Raw genomic sequence first — 23990 nt, 5'->3', positions numbered from 1 at the left:
AAGGTAAAGTTGAGAAGGGGCAGGAACAAAGAACAACTCCAAGAATGGTGAGAGGAAGAGGTCAATGAAAAGGAACGTTAAAGATAAGTGGAAAAGAGATAAGAGGAAAACCAGAATATGATGGTTTCATCAAAGTCAAGAAAAGAATATTTCATGACTTAATTGAATGTCTAAATAGAATGATGAACACAACAGAATTTGCCTACTAAGAACAAAATGAAGGAAGCCATTTATACTGCCCAGAAATAATACTCATACACGACGTCCTCTCATTTTAAACCACATACAATTTTTTTCCCGCTTAAAAAGAAGTAATATATTTTAGGAAAATAATAGCTACCATATGCATCATCTTAGCTTTTCTTTTTCTTTTTTTTTTTTTTTTTTTTTTTTAAAGATTTTATTTATTTATTTGACAGAGAGAAATCACAAGTAGATGGAGAGGCAGGCAGAGAGAGAGAGAGAGAGGGAAGCAGGCTCCCTGCCGAGCAGAGAGCCCGATGCGGGACTCGATCCCAGGACCCTGAGATCATGACCTGAGCCGAAGGCAGCGGCTTAACCCACTGAGCCACCCAGGCGCCCCCCATCTTAGCTTTTCAATGTAGCAAAGTACTAATTTGGTCATTTTATCTGCCTTAATTATCATTTTCCAAGTATTTCCTATGTCAGTTTAAAGTTACAGCTTATGCTTAGATTCTCACAATCACTCATTCATCTAACAAATATTTACTAAATGGTTACCACATGAAATTAATGTTTTTTAGGGACTTGGAACAAAACAAGGATTCATTCATATAAGATGTACCTTCTCTATGCAATGGCATTTGTGTTGAGTTTTGTAAAAGTAATTGAAGGAACCTATAGTCTTCTGGGGAGATATTTACTAGTCTGTAGGTATCCCGCTCAGTGCAAATGATAAAACAAGAAGACAAACAGAATTCAGATACCTGCAAAAATTCCCTTCCCATAAACTGTTTTAGAGTTAAGATAATACAAAATGCTCCAAGTTTCTTTTAGGACAGGTATAATATATGTAAAACAATAAAACCCTAAGGGGAAATCATATAAGTAAAAAGGAAATAATCTAAAGTTGGTATCAGACATTTTATTGTTTTCCTAAAATTATCATGAAAAATTTCTGTAAAGAAATATACTATTCCACTACCTTCATAAAGCTCTTTGCACATTTGCACATACCCATACAAACATCAAATCTTTTTGGTCTTCCTTTTTATGATCTGAGTTTCCAACTACACAACTCTGACTCTCTTCAAAAAATCTAGTTTTATGTAATAAGCTCAACTCCATTTTCTCTTTCATGAGTGAAGAACCCAAATAGTTTAATAGGACTTTCTTTACGTTAGTCAACATAGAACTGAGAAAAAATTCCAAGTCCATCTAACATCTAATAAGGTACTTAAAGCTATTCCCTTGGCTATACTTCAGGGCAACTGTGGTTTGGGTCTAATAAACTGCCAACATTCTCAGAACATTATATAGAAATGATCAAAATATAAGATATAAAGTTTCAAACCAAAGCAATAGCTTTCTTGAATTCCCAAAAAGAAAATAACCAATTTACCAGAAAATAAGATAATTGGATATTTAACATATCCATTCCATAATCATGTACTGAGCATATTATGTAGCAGGTAGTCACTAGGGATACATGTAAAATGATACAAGTCCTGGAGGAACTGATAATTTAGAAACAGAGATATTAAAAGAAAACCTACCATTATGACAAAGAGACAAGTGTCAAAACAGAACTATATATGAATTATTATGGGAAAGGGAAAACCACCCATTTAAGTGAAAGGCTACCAGGAGAGGGTAATACGGTAAAAGTACCACCATGAGTTAGTAAATAATGGAGAAATGGCAAACATTTAAACATGCTCAAAACTCTCCTAACTTAACAAAACAAACAAAAATAACCCGTTTGACTATATCCACATATAGCTTGTGCTCTCTCCCCACATTCATTCTTGACAGTTCTGCTGTTTCCTCATTGCTCCCTCATTTCTCATCCCACTATAATCTGCTTCTGATTCTCCAACTACACATAAGCAATTTCCTTATTATTATTCCTTATACTGTATATAACCAGGAGTCCTCAGGAGAATTTATAGCTAACTCATTTTTAGGGGTCAAGATTCTTTTGAAAACCTGGTTACAGGCTATGAAACTTCTCGGAAAAAAAACTGCACATACACATACAAAAAATTCCTATATCATTTTAGGAGATGGATTCCTTCTAATGAACTCCTAAATCACAAATTAAAAAGCCTTGGTCTGAAAAAACTATCAAAGATTACTGGAGTCACATCATCAGAACACAAGCCAACACAAACCAAACACAAGTGTTTATACAGTTAGTGTTCTACATCGGGAATAAAAGACATCAACTTTGTTAAAAATCCATGCATTCATAATACTAATAAAAAAGCAATCATCTCTGGAGGATGCTTAAAAAAAAAAAAAAACACTCCATAGGGATACCTTGCTGGCTCAGTCAGTACAGCATGTGACTCTTGATCTCAGGATTGTCAGTTCCATGCCGGGTATAGAGATTAGCTTAAAATAAAATCTTTAAAAGAAACACACACACACACACACACACACACACACACACACACACACACATTTAAAAAAAACAAACAAAAACAAACAAACAAAAAACCCAGAACAATCTAGGCAATCATCCATAGCCTCTAATGTCACAAAAGAGAGACACCTGGAATCTGTCTTGTGATGAAAAGTATGTTACACCATCCATGAGGTATTTTTTCCAAAATAAAAATAAGAAGCAATCTAGGTATTTAGATCTATCTGCCACTTTGCAGGAAACACATGGGAATAGAACATATTAAAGGATGCCATGGGGATGCAAATAGTAAAGTACAGACAAAAGATCCAGATTCTTCAACAAATAAAATATAAAAGGAGAGGGTAAACCCATAGATTTGAAAGAGAAATCACCACCAAATCCAAGGTATAGACCTTGTCTGGATCCCAAATCAAATAAACCAACTGTAAGAAACCATTTATAACAACTACAGAAATCTGAACACTGACTTGGTATCTAATGATATTAAAGCAAAACTGTTCATTAAAAAATAGGTTCATAGTACTGTGGTTATGTTTACTGAACAAATCTTTACCTCTAGAGATATATACTAAAGACTATATAGATGAAATGATATGATGTCTGGGAGTTGCTTTGAAATAACCCAGAGTAGGAGGAAGAATAAAATAGGAGAGAGTATAAATAAGACATGAGTTGAGGGGGCCTGGGTGGCTCAGTGGGTTACAGCCTCTGCCTTTGGCTCAGGTCATGATCCCAGGGTCCTGGGATCAAACCCCGCATTGGGCTCTCTGCTCAGCGGGGAGCCTGTTTCCCTTCCTCTCTCTGCCTGCCTCTCTGCCTACTTGTGATCTTTGTCAAATAAATAAATAAAATCTTAAAAAAAAAATGAGTAATAATTGGTGGGTATACAGAGTTTCATTAAACTCTGCTCTTTATTGTTATATATGGTTGAAATATTCTAAAATAAACAGTTTATTCTTATAAAGCCTTGGTTTGTGACAAAGCAAGACTGAAATATTTCCTTTCTTAAAGTGAGTGAGAAATAATAAGTAATCTTCTATCTCTGGATGCTGGGTGTAGAAGATATTCTATGATCCCTAGTACAGGATGTCCCACTAAATCCTGGAAACTCTATCCTATAAGCATGATTGAACAAAATCATGATACTCCTCAAAGATTGACATGGGAAAGAACAATGACATGATCCAAATCTGAGTAAGTGACCCTTCCTAAAAAGGATGATGATTTTATGTTTTAAATCCCAGAGGTAAGAGAAGTGTATGTAAAGTGTAGTATAAGTTTTATGTGGAACTTCCAAGAGGACTTCTTAAGTGCTCTTTTAGACTCAGACATATTTTTTTTTCAAGATTTTTTTATTTATTTGACAGATAAAGACCACAAGTAGGCAGAGAAGCAGGCAGGGGCGGGAATGGGAAGCAGGCTCCCTGATGAGCAGAGAGCCCAATGCAGGACTTGATCCCAGGATGCTGGGATCGTGACCTGAGCCGAAGGCAGAGGCTTAATCCGCTGAGCCACCCAGGTGCCAACCCCAAGAGGACTTCTTAAAAGAGAGAGCGAATTTCCTCTCTCAACTCTCCATCCTACTGTCTTAATAAACAAGACATGAAGGCCACAACTCCTGCAACTTCCTTGAAACATGAAGATGAGAGCCACATCATAGGACCACAGCCTGTGAAGTAGAAGGACCTGACCTGCCTACCTTCAGACTTCTTACATAAAAAAATAAAAAATCTGTCTTACTTAAGATACTGTGTGATCTGGGGTTTCTTTTCTATTCTATACAGCCAAGCCTGAGTTATAAAAAACAAAACATGAATACCTGAAAATAGTGACATACCATAAATTACTTTAAAGCTTATTTTTGGAGGCCAGGGATATGACAGGTATAATAATGAATAAAATATATGAAAAGAGATAAAAGGAAAATAAACATGTGTCTTTAATATACTAACTGAAGCTTCTAATGAGACAATTGGTGTAAAAAAAAGGTCTTTAACCTAAATACAGTGCTAAACACTAAAAAGCTTAAGGTAATTTCTACATCACCTATTTTAAAACCATGGGAGCATTTAACATTCTGCTACATGCAAAGACTATTTCCTTCACTTTCCCTTCCTCTTCTAATAACAACCAGTAACTAAATAGATACACGAATACATATTACAATAAAAACACAAATACAATAAAGACCAGTGCCTATTAACCCTAATGTCAATAGGGAATACAAAAGAAAAATTATATTAACAACTCCAATTATTCTATTCTACAACTTCCCACCTTCTTAAAAAAAAAAAAAAAAAGCTGTCTGAGAAAAATTCAAGTAACTTATTAAAATTAAGCTCCAAACTCCCTAGCAATTACATAAAGATCTCTATCTGCTAATACATAAAGGTTTCTACTTAGTTCTCAATGTGTGACAAACTAAAAAAAATCTAATAAAGAGTGGCAAATTTTTTCTGGCCTCAAATTCTTTTTTTTTTTTAAGATTTTATTTATTTATTTGACAGATAGAGATCACCAGTAGGCAGAGAGGCAGACAGAGAGAGAGAGAGAGAGAGAGAGAGGAGGAAGCAGGTTCCCCACTGAGCAGAGAGCCTGATGAGGGGCTCGATCCCAGAACCCTGGGATCATGACCTGAGCTGAAGGCAGAGGCTTTAACCCACTGAGTCACCCAGGCATCCCCTGCCCCAAATTCTAAGAGGAATTTATGACTACAATGACAGTGAGCATAACTATCACACAATACAGTATCTTTGAAGCTGTTTTATAAAAATAGATAATCCAATATTGAATTCTTATGAAGTTTTAAAAAATATAAATCATAGACTTTTTAAAAGATTTTATTTATTTATTTGATAGAGAGACAGTGAGAGAGAGCATGAGTGAGGAGAAGGTCAGAGGGAGAAGCTGACTTCCTGTGGAGCTGGGAGCCCAGTACAGGACTCGATCCCAGGACTCTGGGATCATGACCTGAGCTGAAGGCAGTTGGTTAACCAACTGAGCCACCCAGGTACCCCTAAGTCACAGATTTTTTTAAAGCAATTCTAACTGAAGTTAATGACTCTTATATACTTAGCTCTGTGGTTCCCCAAAGATAAAGTCCATGTTTTATTCATCTTTGCATCATCAGCATCTAGCAAAGAGGCATAGCAACCTGGCACATAGCAGGTACTCATTAAATATTTCTTGAGGTACACCTAGGTGGCTCAGTTGATTGAGCTTCTGAAGCCTTTGGCTCAGGTCGTGATCCCAGGGTCCTAGAATCCAGTCCTGTGTAGGGCTCCATGCTCAGCGGAGAGCCCGCTTTTCCCTCCCTCTCTGTCTGCTGCTCTCCCTGCTTGTACTCTCTCTCTCTCTAATAAATAATCTAAAAAAACTTGTTTTAATTAAAAAATATATTTACTGAATTGAATCAGGCAATGACTTTTACAACTAACTACTATATAAACAATTGTTGATTAAATTTATCCCCTAAACAACACTTCTTTAATGATATTACTTTAAGGTACAGTTACAAACAGTATTATAAATATTTATATGGATGTTTCTCTAGATCTATTCTATTCAGTTAGCCATTATTAAATTAAGATCAATTTTCTTGACTCATATTTTAGTAAATAATTTTAGAATGCATTTCTAATGAATTTAATTTACTATGTTCAATTAATTCAACATATTAGGTCTTCTTCTGGTATTAACTTCTCCTTCTATTAAAGGCTAGTGTCAACAGTTGTCATCTCATGATAAGGGAGATGCACCAGTTACAGCTCTCAGACACTAATACAATAGGTCCTTTATAATCAACTGAACTATTTTTCTCTTCAGATAAGTATTAATTATAGAAAGAAGTCTATTTCTATATATCAAGCTTCCTTCATTTTAGCTTTTCAGATTTATGTCATAATTATGCATATATGTAAAATGTATACTTAAATACAATTAATTAAATAAGTAAATATCTAACTATTTTGAAGACTTTAATAAACAAAGTAAAATTGTTTAAATTCTAAAATGTGATACTACTGGTATAATTAGAAGACCAGGTCTTCTAATCAGGGAAAACCAACATAACTCCAAAGCAACTAGTTCCCTAAAATAAGGAAAACTAACTGAAGTAATACACACACACACACACCCCTAAACAGCTTATAACTAATTCTGCAAAGAGATGAAATTCAATAAGTCTATTTAACAAGCACAAAATAAGTAATGAAATTCATATACATAGCCAACCCCCAAATAAGTAACATTCAAAAATATCTGAAATTTGGCAGTTCTTCAAGAAGTTAAACATAAAATGACCATGACCCTGCAAACCCACTTTTAGCTATGTACAGAACAACTCAGGACAGCTAGTCCAACAAAAATCTGTAAACAAATATCACAGTAGCACTACTCACAAGAGCCAAATTGTACAAACAATCACAATGTCTATCAAATGATGACTGGATGAACAAAATGTGGCATAGTCCTACAATGAAATATTACTCAGCCATGAAGAGAAATGAAGTACAATACATATTACAACATGGAAGAACCTTGAAAACATTAACTGAAAGCAGACAAACACAAAAAGCCATATACTGTATAATTTTATTAATATGAAATATCTACTACAGGCAAATCCATAGAGTAAGGAAGCAGATTAGTGGCTTCTAGGAGTTGGGGAAGAAGAAAATGGGAGTGATTGCTTAATGCTGGGCTAATGAAAATGTTCTGGAGCTAGATAATGGTGATGGTCACATAACATATGAATGTACTGAACTATACATTTTAAATTTTTAAAAAGGTGACTTTTATGGTTTTCTTTTAAATAATATAATTATTTATTTTAGAGAGAGAGCACACACATGAAGTAGGGGAGAGGCACTCAAGGAGAATCTCAAGCAGACTTGACACTAAGCACGGAGCCCAATGCGGGGCTCAATCCTAGGGCGCTGAGATTATAACCTGAGTTGAAATTAAAAGTTGGCAACTTAATCAACTGAGCCACTCACAGGCCCTGTGAATTTTATGTTTTATGAATTTTATATTTAAAAACAATCCAAAATTATCAGATAGATTTAACAGATGCACTCAAATAATTTCATCCCAAAACAACAGAATAATATTCAAATACACATGGGATATTCTCCAGAACTGATCATATATCAGGCCATAAAACAAGCCTCAACAAATTCAAAAAGATCAAAGTAACAGCATGCATCTTTTCTGACTACAACCACAAGAAAATATGAAACTGTAAGTCAGACACAAGAAAATATCTGGAAAGACCACAAATAGATGGAGGTTAAAATAACATGTTACTAAACACTGAATGCATCAACCAGGAAATAAAAGATGAAATTAAAAAGTAAATGGAAACAGGGATGCTTTGGTGACTCAGTCAGATGGGCAACTGCCTTTGGCTCGGGTCGTGATTCTGGGTTCCTGGAATCAGGCCCGGTGTTGGGTTCCCTGCTCAGCAGGGAGCCTGCTTCTTACCCCCTGCTTGTGCACTCCATCGCTTTCTCTCAAATAAATAAAAATCTTAAAAAAAAAAAAAAGTACATGGAAACAAATGAAAATGAATGGTTCAAGACCTTTGGGATGCGGCAAAAGCATTTCTAAGAGGGAAGTTTGGAGCAATACAGGCTTACCTCAAGAAGCAAGAAAAAATCTCAAAAAACCTAACCTTACACATAAAAAAGCTAGAAAAACAACAAACAAACTTAAAACAAGCAAAAGGAAGAAGACAATAAAGATTAGAGCAGAAATAAATGATACAGAAACTAAAAAAATAAAACCAATAGAACAGATCAATGAAGATAGAAACTAGTTCACTGAGAAAAAAAACTCAACAAAATTGATTAACCCCTAGCCAGACTTATCAAGAATAAAAGAGAAAGCCTTCAACTAAATAGAATCACAAAGAACCAACATCACAGAAATAAAATTATAAGAGAATATTATGAAAAGCTATATGCTGGGGTGCCTGGGTGGTGCAGTCGTTAAGTGTCTGACTTCGGGTCAGGTCATGGTCCTAGGGTCCTGAGTCCCACATTGGCCTCCCTGCTCAGCGGGAAGCCTGCTTCTTCCTCTCCTACACAACCCCCGCCCCTTTGTGTTCCCTCTCTTACTGTCTCTCTCTGTCAAATAAATAAAATCTTTAAAAAGAAAAGAAAAGCTATATGCCAACTAAATTGGACAACCTAGAAGGAATGGATAAATCCTAGAAATATATAAACTACAAAAACTGAAAAAGGAAGAAACAGAAAACTTGAACAGACTGATTACCAGCAAAAAATTGAATCAGTAATCAAAACACTCACAACAAAAGCCCAGGACCAGATGGCTTCATAGGCAAATTCTACCAAACATTTAAAGAATTAATACCCATTCTTCTCAAATATTCCAAAAAATAGAAAAAGAGAGTACTTCTAAATTTGTGCTATGAGGCCAGCATTACCCTGATAGAAAAAAATGATAAAAACACCACACACACAAAAGAAGAATTAAAAGCCAATGTCTCTGATGAATATAGATGCAAAAATCTTCAACAAATCAGCAGGAAATCAAATCCAACAATGCATTAAAAAAATCATTTACCACCATCAAGTGGGATATACTGCTGGTTTGCAAGGGTAGTTCAATATTAGCAAATCAATCATTATGATTTATCATAATAATAAAAGAAAGCAAAGAACCATATGGTCATTTTAATAGGTACAGAAAAAGCATATGTCAAAGTACAATGTCCATTCATGATAGAAACCCTCAACAAAGTAGGTTTAGAGGGAACATAACTCAACATAATAAAGGCCATCTATGAAAAACCTATAGCTAACATCATCCTCAATGGGGAAAAACTGACAGCCTTTCACCTAAGGTCAAGACAAGACAAGGATATCCACTCTCACCACTTTTATTCAACACAGTACTAGAAGTCCTAGACACAGCAATCAGACAACAAAAAGAAGTAAAAAGCATCCAGTTCAGGAAGAAATAAAACTTTCACTATTTGCAGATGACATGACTTTGTATAGAAAACCTGAAAGACTCCACCAAAAAACTGCTAGAACTGATAAATGAATTCAGTAAACTCCCAGGGTACAAAATCAACATTCAGAAATCTGGCATTTCTTTTCTTTTTTATGTGGCATCTCTATACACCAATAATGAAGCAGCAGAAAGAGAAATTAAAAAAACAATCCCATTTACAACTGCACCAAAAATAATAAGATATCTAGGAATAAATCTAACCAGAGAGATGAAAGACCTGTACTCTGAAAACTAAAACACTGACTAAAGAAAGTGAAGATGACACAAATAAATGGAAAAACATTCCATGCTTATGGATTGGAAGAATAAATATTGTTAAATTATCCATATTACCCAAAGCAATCTACATATTTAATGTAATCCCTATCAAAACACCAACAACTTTTTTCACAGAGCTAGAATAAACAATCCTAAAATTTGCATGGAACCACAAAAGACCCCAAAGAGCCGAATCAACCTTGAAAATGAAAAGCAGAACTGGAGATGTCTCAATTCCGAACTTCAAGTTATATTACTAAGCTGTTGTGATCAAAACAGTATGGTACTGGCACAAAAACAGACAACAGATCAGTAGAACAGAAAAGAAAACCCAGAACTACATGGTCAATTAAACTTTGACAAAGCAGAAAAGAATATCCGATGGGATATCCAAATGGTGCTAGGAAAACTTAATAGCAGCATGCAAAAGAATAAAACTGGACCACTTCCTTAAACCATATACAAAAATAAATTCAAAATGGATTAAAAACTTAAATGTGAGACCTGAAACAATAAAAATCCTAGAAAAAACACAGGCAGTAACTTCTTTGATATCGCCATTGTAACTTCTTTCTACATATGTCTCCTGAGGCAAGGTAAAGAAAAGCAAAAATAAACTATTGGGACTGCCTCAAAATAAAAACTAAGAGACAATGGACAGAATGGGAGAAGATAATTTTAAATGACATATCTGATAAAGGGTCAGTATCCAAAACCTATAAAGAACGTATACAACTCAATACCCAAAAAACAATCCAATTAAAAATGGGAAGAAGATGGGGTGCCTGGGTGGCTCAGTGGGTTAAAAGCCTCTGCCTTCAGCTCAGGTCATGGTCCCAGGGTCCTGGGATCGAGACCTGCATTGGGTTCTCTGCTTGGTGGGGAGCCTGCTTCCCTCCTTTTTCTCTGCCTGCCTCTCTGCCTACTTGTAATCTATGTCAAATAAATAAATAAAATCTTTAAAAAAAAAAATGGGAAGAAGACATGAATAGGCACTTTACCAAAGAAGACCTCCAGATAGCCAACAGAAACATGAAAAGATGCTCAGTATCACTTATCATCAAGGAAACGCAAATCAAAACAATGATGTATTACCTCACACCTGCAAGAATAGTTAACACCAAAAACGCAAGACACAAGTGTTGGCAAGAATGTGGAGAAAAAGGAAACCTCTTGCACTGCTGGTGGGAATGCAAACTGGTGCAGCCACTCTGGAAAACAGTATGGAGGTGCTTCAAAAACTTAAAAACAGAGCTACCCTCAATGGGGTATCCTCAATGATCTAGCTACTGGATATTTACCCAAAGAATACAAAATTCTAATTCAAAGGGACATATGCACCCCTATATTTACAGCATTATTTATAATAGCCAAGATATGGAATCAACCCAAATGTACATCGATTGATGAATGGATAAAGATGTGGTGTGTGTATGTGTGTGTGTGTGTATAAACATGTGAGTATAAGCACATGTACATATTTATTGGATTTACTCAGCCATAAAAAGAATGAAATCTTGCCATTTACAATGACATGGATGGAGTTAGAGAGTATTAAGTTCAGTGAAATATGTCAGAAAAAAACAAATTACCATATGATTTCACTCTTATGTAGAATTTAAGAAACAAAACAAATAAGCAAAGAGATAAAAAAGAGAGAGAGGGGGGCAAATCAATAAACAGACTCCTGACTATATAGAACACACTAAGGGTTACCAGAGGGGTGGTTGGGGGGATGGGTGAAATACATGATGGGGGTTAAGGCATGCACTTGCCTTAATGAACACCAGGTGATAAAAATAAAAATTTTTTTAAAACCCCCAAATTTAAGTATAAAATACTAAACTACAGTTCAAACATAAAATGTTATGCTTATTTATTAATGACATTTAACTCCTCAGTATCACAATTTGCATAAAATACCAATTTGCTTATCTTTAGAATAAAGATATTCACACCCTTAGGTAAAAAATTATATGAAAAGATCAAGTTGAAGTACACACAAAAAGTATCTTCCCCAGTAACAAGGCCTTTATACACCTATAGATGTTCTTTCATGTAACTCATAATAACACAAAAACAAAGCTCTTTATCAAAAGGGAATGGTTAATTATTTAGTAGAATATTTTAAATGTCTTTAAATGAAAACTACAAAGACTATGGAACAATAATTAAAACATTATTAATATAATATTAATGTTATTGTTATCACAGTATTAATGCTGTTAATATCAAGATAGTACATTAACATTAATTAAAAATTATGGGGTATCACACTTGAATAACCCTATGATTACTACTATATAAAATATTTATGCACGTAGATAGAGGCATTAAGGCTGACAATTTGCTCTTTTTTTCAAATTTTTGAATTATCACTTTAAATCTTTTTAAAACAAAAGTTTTCAGAGTGATTTTCCCTCATCTTTACCTTATTATTGAATAAAAACCTTAAAAGAACAGACCCATAAGGAAAAAAAAAATACCTTTATTTTACTGTCCTCTTCTTTTAGATATATATGATTTACTACTAATAAAAAAATAAAAAACTCCTTGACCTCACATTACCAACAGAATTAATATTTGTCCCCATAATTTTTAGAGTATTATGTTTACTATATGGCTAAGAAGCAGAATTATAAAGACATACCTTTTCGTAAGGGTTGCGGCATCATTAAGATCTGGATGAGCAAAAGGGATGTAACATCATGATAAAGAACTGGAACCTCAGGCTGTTGTTCTTCATTTCCCTGCCTAAAGAAAAATGCATTATCACTTTAGACAATATTGCATATCTTTTCTAATTCATTTTATATTTCCCATGTATGTCTATGGAACAGAAATCAAACTTTCATAAACAACTGAGAATTCTCAAAAGGAAAAGTTAGGGGCCATATTTTTTTATTTAAAAATATAATCTTTACAGGGCACCTGGGTGGCTCAGTGGGTTAAGCCGCTGCCTTCGGCTCAGGTCATGATCTCAGGGTCCTGGGATCGAGTCCCGCATCAGGCACTCTGCTCAGCAGGGAGCCTGCTTCCTCCTCTCTCTCTCGGGCACTCTGCTCAGCAGGGAGCCTGCTTCCTCCTCTCTCTCTCTCTCTCTCTCTCTCTCTCTGCCTGCCTCTATGCTTACTTGTGATCTCTGTCAAATAAATAAATAAAATCTTAAAAAATATATATATACATATAATCTTTACATCCATATATTCCCTTGACTCTGCCTAATATGAAAAAATTACATGGAAAATTTATTAGATCTTACTTAAGTAAACAACTGGGATACATTAACTTGATATGAATTTTTTTTAATTTCTTAAATTACAGAAATTAAATGAAGGATTAAATGGAACTTTAGAAGATTAGTTTCACTATAAGTGGAGTGAATATAGGATACTTGCCATCACAAACCTTGCACTACAGAGTAAATGTTCACATTATTAAAAAAGAACAGGTACAATTCAAAAACAAGTTATACAGAAAAGGCATGATTTATATATTTTGTTAACAAGTTGTTTCAATTTTATGACTATCATAAAAATTCAAAAAATCTTTAAAATTTTCAAAGTTTCCAAAAAAAGATAATGATAGCCAAAGCAGAACTTAAAACACACTATAAAAGACAAAGTAGTAAATCGTAGGAATGTGGAGTACTAAGAGAAACACAGAATATATTCCAAAGCAGATCTCATTCTAGATCTATAAGAATTTTTAAAACCCTGTAGAAGGAAAGATTTTTTAATCATAGGTTTAATTTTTAATGTCAGAAAACAAAAACAAATCTTATGCTTCTAGAACTGACTAAATATGAAACTATAATTCAGACTAGATTTACAAAAACTGTTCAACTCTTTTGTTAGGCTCCATCATTGACCAAATACTTCCTACATGTCAGGCACTAGACACACTGATGAGTAAACCAGTGTCTGCTGTTCTGAAGTTTTTAAGTGCCAGGGGAAGACAGCTCTTTAAATGTCTACATTCTCTACCAATATCCCTTAAATTAACTTGTCTCTCTCTCCAAAGCTAACTTTCTATTAATGCTATGAAACCTACTATTTGTCTCTCCAGTCTCTCTTTTTTATAAGCCCAAAGTTCTTTTTTTTTTTTTTTTTAATTGGGGAGTGGCTACCATTCACTCATCTACTATTTAAATCCCCCCAAAAAGGGTTTTCCACATGGTCAACAATGACCTCATATTATAAAATCTAGTGGATATTTTTCAATCATTATCTTATTGACCTTTAACTCTGTATACAGTTGAACATATTTGTCTGGAAAATTCTCTTGGCTTTTGTGAAACACTCTCTCAGGTTCCCTTCTAACTTTCTGATTACTCTACTTTCATTTTCTTGACAAGTTCTTCCTCTGACTAACCTAGAAATGGTGCTGCTTCCCAAGGCTCCAATTCCCACTCTCTTTTAATATAAAGCACTCATTTTGAAAGACTTCCTAACCCAATCACCAGCTATACATTGATGACTTCAAGTCTGCATCTTTTGCTATGATTCTCTTACACTCTCTATCTGAATACTCACTATCTCCACTTGTATATCTAACAGGAAGCTCAACCTGAGCATGCCTGAAACTGAACTCATGCTCTACTCTATACCCACAATCCCCACCGCCCCCAGCCATAACCAATCTACTCTCCCTTCTGTGTTCTTGGTCTTGATGTGGTTCATTTATTATACCCTCTAGCATTTAGCACAATGTCTGAATGCAATATAATCTATACAACACTAAAAATAGAATGAATAAATAAGGCAGCATCTTGGGGATATCCTGAACCTACCTTCTCTTATTCACCCCGTATTTATCAGTAAGTCCTAACAACTATCTTTATTTTCTTTGTCATCTCTATAGCCACTGCCTTCTCACTATTCAATCGTCACAATTTTATGTTCTCCCAATTCATCCTCTACACTATGCCCTGGAAAAAAAAGAAAAAAAGGAACCTTTCACAGAAACTATATCTTGTTTGCTGTCATTTCCCTGATGCCTGATTACAACAGTTTATAAAAACCAGCTGAATAGGGGCGCCTGGGTGGCTCAGTGGTTTAAGCCTCTGCCTTCGGCTCAGGTCATGATCTCAGGGTCCTGGGATCGAGCCCCGCATCAGGCTCTCTGCTCAGCTTGGAGCCTGCTTCCCCCTCTCTCTCTGCCTGCCTCTCCGCCTACTTCTGATCTCTGTCTATAAAATAAATAAACAAAATCTTTAAAAAATAAATAAATAAATAAAATTTAAAGAATTAAAAAAAAACCCAGCTGAATAAATTTAAAAATGAAAAATGAATGGATGGCTAGATGGAAAAACAGGTGGAAAAAGAGACAAAAACTAGTTAGCTAAAACTACAGAGCATCAAGAGAGAAATAAAATGCACTGAGGGAAGAAACATCATAGAAAATCACAAACTTTAATAAAATTAGGGCTTATAATTCCTACATGTATTTGTATTTCTCTGGTTTTACCACAGTTCCTTTAGTGAAATGAACAAAATGACTCCAAAGGAAATATGCAAAGAGGATAAAACCTGTTCCCAAATAGTAAGAGGAAAGTAACACTGAAAAATCCTTGCAGACCTATGGATGATAAAGAAAGTGGTAAGAAACATGTCCATTAAAAACTACTTAGAGGGGAAACCGGGTGGCTCATTGGGTTAAGCCTCTGCCCTCAGCTCAGGTCATGCTCCTAGGATCTTGGCATGGAGCCCCGCATCGTGCTCTCTGCTCAGCACGGAGCCTGCTTCCCCCTCTCTCTCTGCCTACTTGTGATCTCTGTCAAATAAATAAATAAAATCTTTAAAAAAAAAAACTACTTAGAATAAAAATGAGTTTGGATTATCAAACTACTGTATCAAATCTAACAGCTGACAAAAGACTCATACTTAGAATTCAAATGAACTTAATGGATCCATTTAAATTAACCCAATCTCACTTCTATGCAAAGATAAATTTTACTGGACAAAAATCAGAGAGGCTTAAGAACTTCTTGCATCATGACCTAAAAGACTAACAAATTACAGAGATTTTAGGTGTAGAAAATAAAAATATCCCCAAATGAGTAAATTAAATATAGTTTCTTAAAAATAGGGATATTATAAGCAACTGAAAAGTTTAAAGGGCTAACATAAGTCTATATTCTCATTTATTTTATTATGTGTCAATAATTTTTTTGTAATAGAAGCAATCCTTTTCAAATTTAGAGGTTAATTATTTTGCTATTATGTCTTGTTTGCTTATTATTATTATTGTACTGATCTTCAAATATTATTTAAAATCAGTCTAAATCTCTATATGCATGGACAACTATAGTTCACATTATATCCTCATTATAACTATTCATATACACTTGTTTTAAATTTAGCTATCTTTATATTAAATATAATATATTTAATAAATTTAATAAATAATAAATTTAATAAATAAAAATGTTTAATAAACTGAGAATGTATACTTAAGAAAAGTTTCGAAACTACAATGATACAAAAAAGAATTCTGAAAATGGGGAATGTTCTGGGGTCCCTGACTGGATCAGTTGGTTTTAAAGCATGCAACTGTTGATCTTGGGGTCATGAGTTCAAGACCCATGTTGGGCTTAATTATTTTTTTAAAAATGGGGAAAGTTCTTAGTTGGGAAACTGTCTCTATAAAGATAACTATTTTCCCAAAATTAATTTACGAATTTAAAATAATTCTAATCAGAATCTCAAGTGAAGGTAAGGGCTTAGAAAATGGTTCTAAAGATCATCTGGAAGAATAAGCAGATGAGAACAGTAAAGGAAAATTGGGAAGCAGGGGATGGGGTTGGAGGTGGAAGAAATGAGAGAAGCCTAATCTAACCAGAGACATACACATAACATATCTTCCCAATAACTAAACCAGAATGGTTCTATCACAGACATAGGCTTATAAGTCAAAAAAACAAAGTGGAAAGTCCCTCATCAGGACCATAATATGCAAAAATTTAGTATATAATAAATGGGATGTGAAATTGCTAAAAAATTAGTTATTTAAAAATAAATCTTAAATCTTCACGTATTACTGATGAAAATAAATTCTAACATTTTAAAAAACCATCCCATAAGAAAATTCTACAAAGAATAAATGAGTAGGTATTGCAAACCCTAAGGCAGGAAACACAATGTAATACAGGTTTTAAAGGTAAACACCAGAACTTAGATGGGCTTGATAGGTATTCTAAGTACGAAAGGAACCAGAAAAAATAAGAAATACAGGGCCTGACTGGTTTGGCTAAATGAAATTTTCAAGCCTTAATATGTCAAGAAAAGTAATATAAAATTAAAAGGCAAACATATTTTGGAAAAAAGTTTCAACATCTATGAAAAAATAAGGTTTACTACTTTAAGCTGTAAAGAATCACTAAGATAATTTTTTAATTCTTTATTTAAATACAATTTAGTGGGCCCCTGGGTGGCTCAGTGGGTTGGGCCGCTGCCTTCGGCTCAGGTCATGATCTCAGGGTCCTGGGATCGAGTCCCGCATCGGGCTCTCTGCTCAGCGGGGAGCCTGCTTCCCTCTCTCTCTCTCCCTGCCTGCCTCTCCATCTACTTGTGATCTCTCTCTGTCAAATAAATAAATAAATAAAATCTTTAAAAAAAAAAAAAAAAAAGGAACTCCTTCTTTAAAAAAAAAAAAAATAAATAAATAAATACAATTTAGTTAACAGATGCTGTATTACTAGCTTCAGAGGTAGAGTCTAGTGATTCATTATTTGCATACAACACCCAGTGATTATTACATCAAGTGCCCTCCTTAACACTCATCACCCAGATACTCCTTCCTCCCACCGATCTCCCCTCCAATAACCTTCTGTTTCCTAGAGTTTAGCATTTCATATGGTTTGCTTCCCTTCCTACTTTCAACTTATTTTATTTTCCTATGTTCATCTGTTCAGTAATAGATAGTTTTTTAAAAATAAGATGCCAACAGAAAAATGGGCAGATGTTCTGAACATAAAATTCACAAAGAATGTACACAAATAACTGGTAAACATGAAATATTTATATAAAGTTAACTTTATTTTTGTTTTACTAAAAAAATTTCTATTACTTTGGAATCCCATTTTTTTAATCTATCAAACTAGCCCAAAATATGTTTTTAAAGTGATAACACTCAAGAGTAACAGAAACAGAACTATCTCTGCATTGCCAGTGAAAGCTGATATAGGTACAATCTTTCCAAAAAGCAATGCTGTGCTATGTAACACAGTGCCTGACATACAGTGAATATTTCTCAAATAAATGACTAACTACATAAAATATTTATATGCTTTCACATTATTCTAGAGTTCTGAGATTACATCTGACATGTCAAGAAGTGCTTAATATATCATCTGATATTATTTCAGAAAAGGAGAAACAATTTTAAAAATTAACAATGGAATGAATACATAAATTAGGTATGTTTACAAATGTTTAATGATGTGGGAATTTGGGTGTTATGTGTTAATTTTAAAAAGCAGGTTCTAAAACTGGTAGAGTATGACTCAAAAAGTATTTAAAATTTTAAAATATATATACAGAAAAAAAAGAAACTGGAAATAAGTATCTCAAAATGTTAACAATGTCAGAGGAATTCCTAGAAAACAGGACTGATTTCTCCCCCTCATATTTGGTCTCCTTTTTATAGTTCATGAATTCACGAAACTATAATAAACTATATATAACATGTGGGTTACAAGATTTTTGATTCTTTCAGGGAGAGAGTCTAAGACAGTGGAGGATTAGGAAACCTTAATTTCATCTGGTCCCAGAAATTCAGCTAGATAGCTATCAAACCATTCTGAACCCCTGCAAACTGAACTAGAGATCAAAGAAAAGAATAGCTGCAACTATAGAAAAGTTACCACTTTCTTCAGGGTAGGACATGTGTAGAAGTGAATCTGAGTAAACATATGGGAAGCTAGACCATGGCAGGAGAGAGCCTCCATCAGCCAGCTACTGACAAGTGACACAGCAGAGGAGCACAAAACTGGAACTTCTAGAAGTCTGCTCCAATGAGGGATGTCACTCTAGTGGATAAGCAGGCTGGGTGGAACCCTCACTGGGACAGTGTGGCCTGAGGATCCTTGGAGTCACAGGAAGATGGGGGCAGGGCAGGGGGGAGCGCCTGAGGGCAACAGACCTCCCAGGTATTGGAGTGGGGAAGCTGGCTGCAAAGAGTGAGCCCAAGAGTGGGCTCTCAGTTGGGGATTGCCATAAACTGTGATCTGGAGCACAGTCATGCCACTACTCTTCGTGCAGGGGCCCAACAAGCAGCAGATCCAGGGAGACCGCCCCCCACCTTCCTACCCTGGGAAAGGCAGCACAGGATTGCACCACAGGAGCATGCTGAGTTTGGAGACTTCAAACAGGGTCTTGCACTGAGACAGAAATGCTCGGTCATAGGCTGGGTAAACATCAAGTGCAGCCAGAGACCAGGAAGACAGGAGTGACTGCTTTTCTCTGAGGGCCCACTGAGGAGTGGAGCCCAGAGCTTTAGGCTGGGGCCAGAGATTGGAGGTCACCATTTTCATTCTAATCCTCTAAAGCTGTGCCAAAAGCTTTCAGGGAACAAAAGCAACATAGAGCAGTAGAAAGCAGATTACTTAGCCTGTCCCCAGGCAAGGGTGGTACAATTCTGCCCCGGGCAAAGATATGTGAGAACCAGTGCAACAAAAGATCAGCAAGGACATCTAGACAACCCCAAGTTTACCCATCAATGAGAACTGCAAAACTACAGTACAAGGGGAATACAGCACATAGAACTCTCAGCCTTTGCCCCATGATTCTTTAGTCTCTAAACTTTAATCTTTTTTTCAAATTTTATTTTCTTTTTAAAAAAAAATATTTCTTCTTTCCTTTTTCAACCTTATCATATCCTTTTAAAATATCTTTTTAAGTTTTCATTTTTACAGTCACATTCTATCCCACCACTGCATTTAATCTTATTTTTATATATAGATGTTTTTCTTTCTTTAAAATTTTGGGATGCAATTTCTTCTAACAGACCAAAACACGCCCCAAATCTAGTGTATGGCTCTGTTCTATTCACCTGCCTAATCATACACTTTTTTTTTCTTTCTTCCTCTGTTTTGTTTTGTTATTTTTTGGAGATTTTATTGTCTTATTAAAGTCTTTTTATTTTTTAAATTTTCATTCTTATGGTTACATTCTATCTTTTCAATGTATTTAATTTTATTTTTCTATATATAAGTTTTTCTTCCCTTACAATTTTGAGTTGTAGTTTCCTCTAACAAACTGACCAAACTACACCCAGGAAATAGTGTACTGCTCTGTTCAACTGTCTGTTTATATCCCTTCCTTTTGGTGTTGTTTTCTCTCTTTTGTTTTTTCTTGTCATTTAATTTCCATTTTTATAGTTACATTCTGTCCTTTCATTTTATTTAATTTTATTTTTATACATATATAAGTTTCTTTTTCTTTACAATTTGGGGATCTAGTTTTCTAAAAAAAACAGACCAAAATTCACAGAGAATCCAATGTATTGCCTTATTCTGCTCACCTGTCTGATTCAACTCCCCACCCTCACCCCACCCAGTTTCAAGTTTCTTCTGATTTGTTTAGCATGTATTTCTCTGGGGTCATTGTTGCCATTTTAGTATTTTTCTCTCTTGTTCATCTATTCTTCTCTGGACAGAATAACAAGATGGAAAGACTCACTTAAAAGAGAGAAAAAGAGGCAGTACTGACTGCCAGAGACCTAAGCAATACAGACATTAGTACGATGTCAGAACTAGAGTTCAGAACAATAAATATAAAGAAATAGCTGGGCTTGAAATAAGTATAGAAGACACTAGAGAATCCCTCTATGGAGAAATAAAAGGACTAAAATCTAACCAAGTCACAATCAAAAAGGCTATTAATGAGGTGCAGTAAAAAATGGAGGCTCTAACTGCTAGGATAAATGAGGCAGAAAAGAGATTTAGTGATACAGAAAATCAAATGATGGAGAATGAAGAAGCTGAGAAAAAGAGAGATAAACAACTACAGGATCACAAGGGGAGAATTTGAGAGATAAGTAAAACCATAAAGCAAAGCAGTATTAGAATAATTGGGATTCCAGAAGAAGAGGAAAAACAGAGGGGGACAGAAGTCAGATTGGAGCAAATTGTAACAGAGAAAGAACTTCACTATTCTGGGGAAGGAAAAAGGCATCAAAATCCAGGAGGAACAGTGAACCCCCCTCAAAATGAATATAAATATGTCAACATCCCAACATATAATAGTGAAACTTACAAATCTCAGAGACAAAGAGAAAATTCTGAAAGCAGTGCAGGACAAGAAGTTTTTAACTGACAGAGGTATAAACATTAAACGGGCAGCAGTCCTGTCCACAGAGACCTGGCAGGCCAGAAAAAACTGACATGATATATTCAACAAGAAAAATATGCAGCCAACAATACTTTTATCCACCCAGGATGTCATTCAAAATAGAAGGAGTGATAAAAAGCTTCCAGGACAAACAGAAACTAAAAGAATTTGTGATCACCAAACCAGCCCTACAAGAACTATTGAAAGAGGTTCTCTAAGCAAAGAAAGATCCCAAAAGTAACAAAGACCAGAAAGGAACAGTGACAACATACAGTAACAATCCCCCTACCCCACTCCCCACAGGCAATACAATGGCACTAAATTCATATCTTTCAATAGCTACCCTGAATGTAAATGGGCTAAATGCCCCAATCAAAATATACAGGCTATCAGATTGGATAAAAAAGCAAGACCCATCGCTATTCTGTCTCCAAGAGACTCGTTTTAGACCTGAAGACACCTCCAGCTTTAAAGTGAGAGGGTGAAAAACCATTTAACATACTAATAGACATCAAAAGAAAGCTGGGGTTGCAATCCTTATACCAGACAAATTAGATTTTAAACCAAAGACTATAATAAGAGATGAGGAAGGTCAGTATATCATAATTAAATGGTCTATTCAAAAAAGATTAACAATTGTAAATATTTATGCTCCTAACATGGGAGCAGCCAATTGCACAAGCCAATTAATAACAAAATAAAAGAAACACATTGATAATAATACAATAATAGTAGGGGACGTTAACATCCCCCTCACTGTAACGGACAGGTCATCTAAGCGGAAGGTTTATAAGGAAATAAGGGCTTTGAATGACACACTGGACCAGATGGGCTTCACAAATATATTCAGAACATTCCATCCCAAAGCAACAGAATACACATTCTTCTCAACTACACATGGAAATTCACCAGAATAGATCACATCCTGGGTCACAAATCAGGTGTCTACTCGTACCAAAAGATTAGGATCATTCCCTGCATATTTTCAGACCACAGTGCTTTGACACTTGAACAAATCACAAGAGGAAATTGGAAAGAACTCGAATACACGGAGACTAAAGAGAATCCTACTAAAGAATGAATGGGTCAACCAGGAAATTAAAGAAGAATTTCAAAAATACATGGAAACAAATGAAAATGAAAACACAACTATTCAAAACTTTTGGGATGCAGCAAAGGTGGCCCTAAGGGAAGTAGATAGCAATACAAACCTTTCTCAAGAAACAAGAAAGGTTTCAAATACACAACCTAACGCTACACCTAAAGGAGCTGGAGAAAGAACTGTAAATAAAGCCTAAACAGAGCAGGAGAAGAGAACTAATAAAGATTAGAGCAGAAATCAGTGAAACAGAAACCAAAAGAATAGTAGAACAGATCAACAAACTAGGAGCTGGTTTTTTGAAAGAATTAATAAGACTGATACACCCCTGGCCAGACTTACCAAAAAGAAAAGGACCCAAGTAAACAAAATCATCAATGAAAAAGGAGAGATCACAAGCAAAACTGAGGAAATACAAACAATTACAAGAACATAATATGTTCTTACATGCCAACACATTATGTTCTTATATGCCAACAAATTAGTCAATCTGGAAGAAATGGATGCATTCCTATAGACATATAAACTATCAAAACTGAACCAGGAAGAAACAGAAAACATATAACCAGCAAGGGAATTGAAGCAGTAATTAAAAATTTCCCAGCAAACAAGAGCCCAGAGCCAGATGGTTTTCCAGGGGAATTCTACCAAACATTTATTCTTTTTTATTTTTTTTATTTTTAAAGATTTTATTTATTCACTCGACAGAGAGAGAGAGAGTTCACAACTAGGCAGAGAGGCAAGCAGAGAGAGAGGGAAGCAGGCTCCCCACTGAGCAGAGAACCCAACACGGGGCTTGATCCCAGGACCCTGAGATCACGACCTGGGCCGAAGGCAGAGGCCCAGCCCACCGAGCCACACAGGCGCCCCTCTACCAAACAGTTAAAGAGGAATTAATACCTATTCTTCTGAAACTGTTTCAAAAAAATAGAAATGGAAGGGAAACTTCTGAAGTCTTTTTATGAGGCAAAGATTACCTTGATCCCAAAGCCAGACAAAGACCTCATCAAAAAGGAGAATTATAGACCAATATTCCTAATGAACATGGATGCAAAATTTTCACCAAAATACTAGCCAACAGGATCCAACAGTACATTAAAAAGATTATTCACCACAACCAAGTGGATTTACTCCTGGGCTGCAAGGTGGTTCAACATCCACAAATCATCAATGTGATACACTACATAAATAAAAGAAAGGACAAGAACCATATGATCCTCTCAATGGTTGCAGAAAAAGTACTTAACAAAGCACAGCATCCCTCCTGATTAAAACTTTTCACAGCGTAGGGATAGAAGGTACATACTTCAATATCATAAAAGCCATCTATGACAAACCCACAGCAAGTATTATTCCTCAATGGGGAAAAACTGAGAGCGTTTCCCCTAAAGTCAGGAACACAGCAGGGATGTCCACTCTCACTACTGCTATTCAACATAGGACTAGAAGTCCTAGCCTCAGCAATCAGACAACAAAAAGAAGTAAAAGGCATCTGAATCAGCAAAAAAAAAAACAAACTCTTATTCTTTGCAGATGACATGATACTCTACATGGTAAACCCAAAAGACTCCACCCCAAAATTGCTAGAACTCATAGGAATTCAGTAAAGTAGAATGATATAAAATCAATGCACAGAAATCACTTGCAT

The 23990-nt window shown here is 35.2% G+C and overlaps 1 protein-coding gene across 3 annotated transcripts in view; it reads right to left on the bottom strand.

Moving 5' to 3' along the window:
- UBR3 (ubiquitin protein ligase E3 component n-recognin 3) overlaps positions 1–23990 on the bottom strand; it is a 240437-nt gene that overhangs the window by 37728 nt on the left and 178719 nt on the right. For all 3 annotated transcript variants that reach the window (XM_059394142.1, XM_059394144.1, XM_059394143.1), the window contains exon 32: positions 12561–12664. In XM_059394142.1, the coding sequence (XP_059250125.1) occupies positions 12561–12664 (104 nt within the window). The remainder of the gene's footprint in view (positions 1–12560; positions 12665–23990) is intronic.

Source organism: Mustela nigripes, chromosome 3 (assembly GCF_022355385.1).
Source record: "Mustela nigripes isolate SB6536 chromosome 3, MUSNIG.SB6536, whole genome shotgun sequence".
Lineage (NCBI taxonomy): Eukaryota > Metazoa > Chordata > Mammalia > Carnivora > Mustelidae > Mustela > Mustela nigripes.
This window is presented reverse-complemented; position numbering and strand designations above follow the sequence as displayed.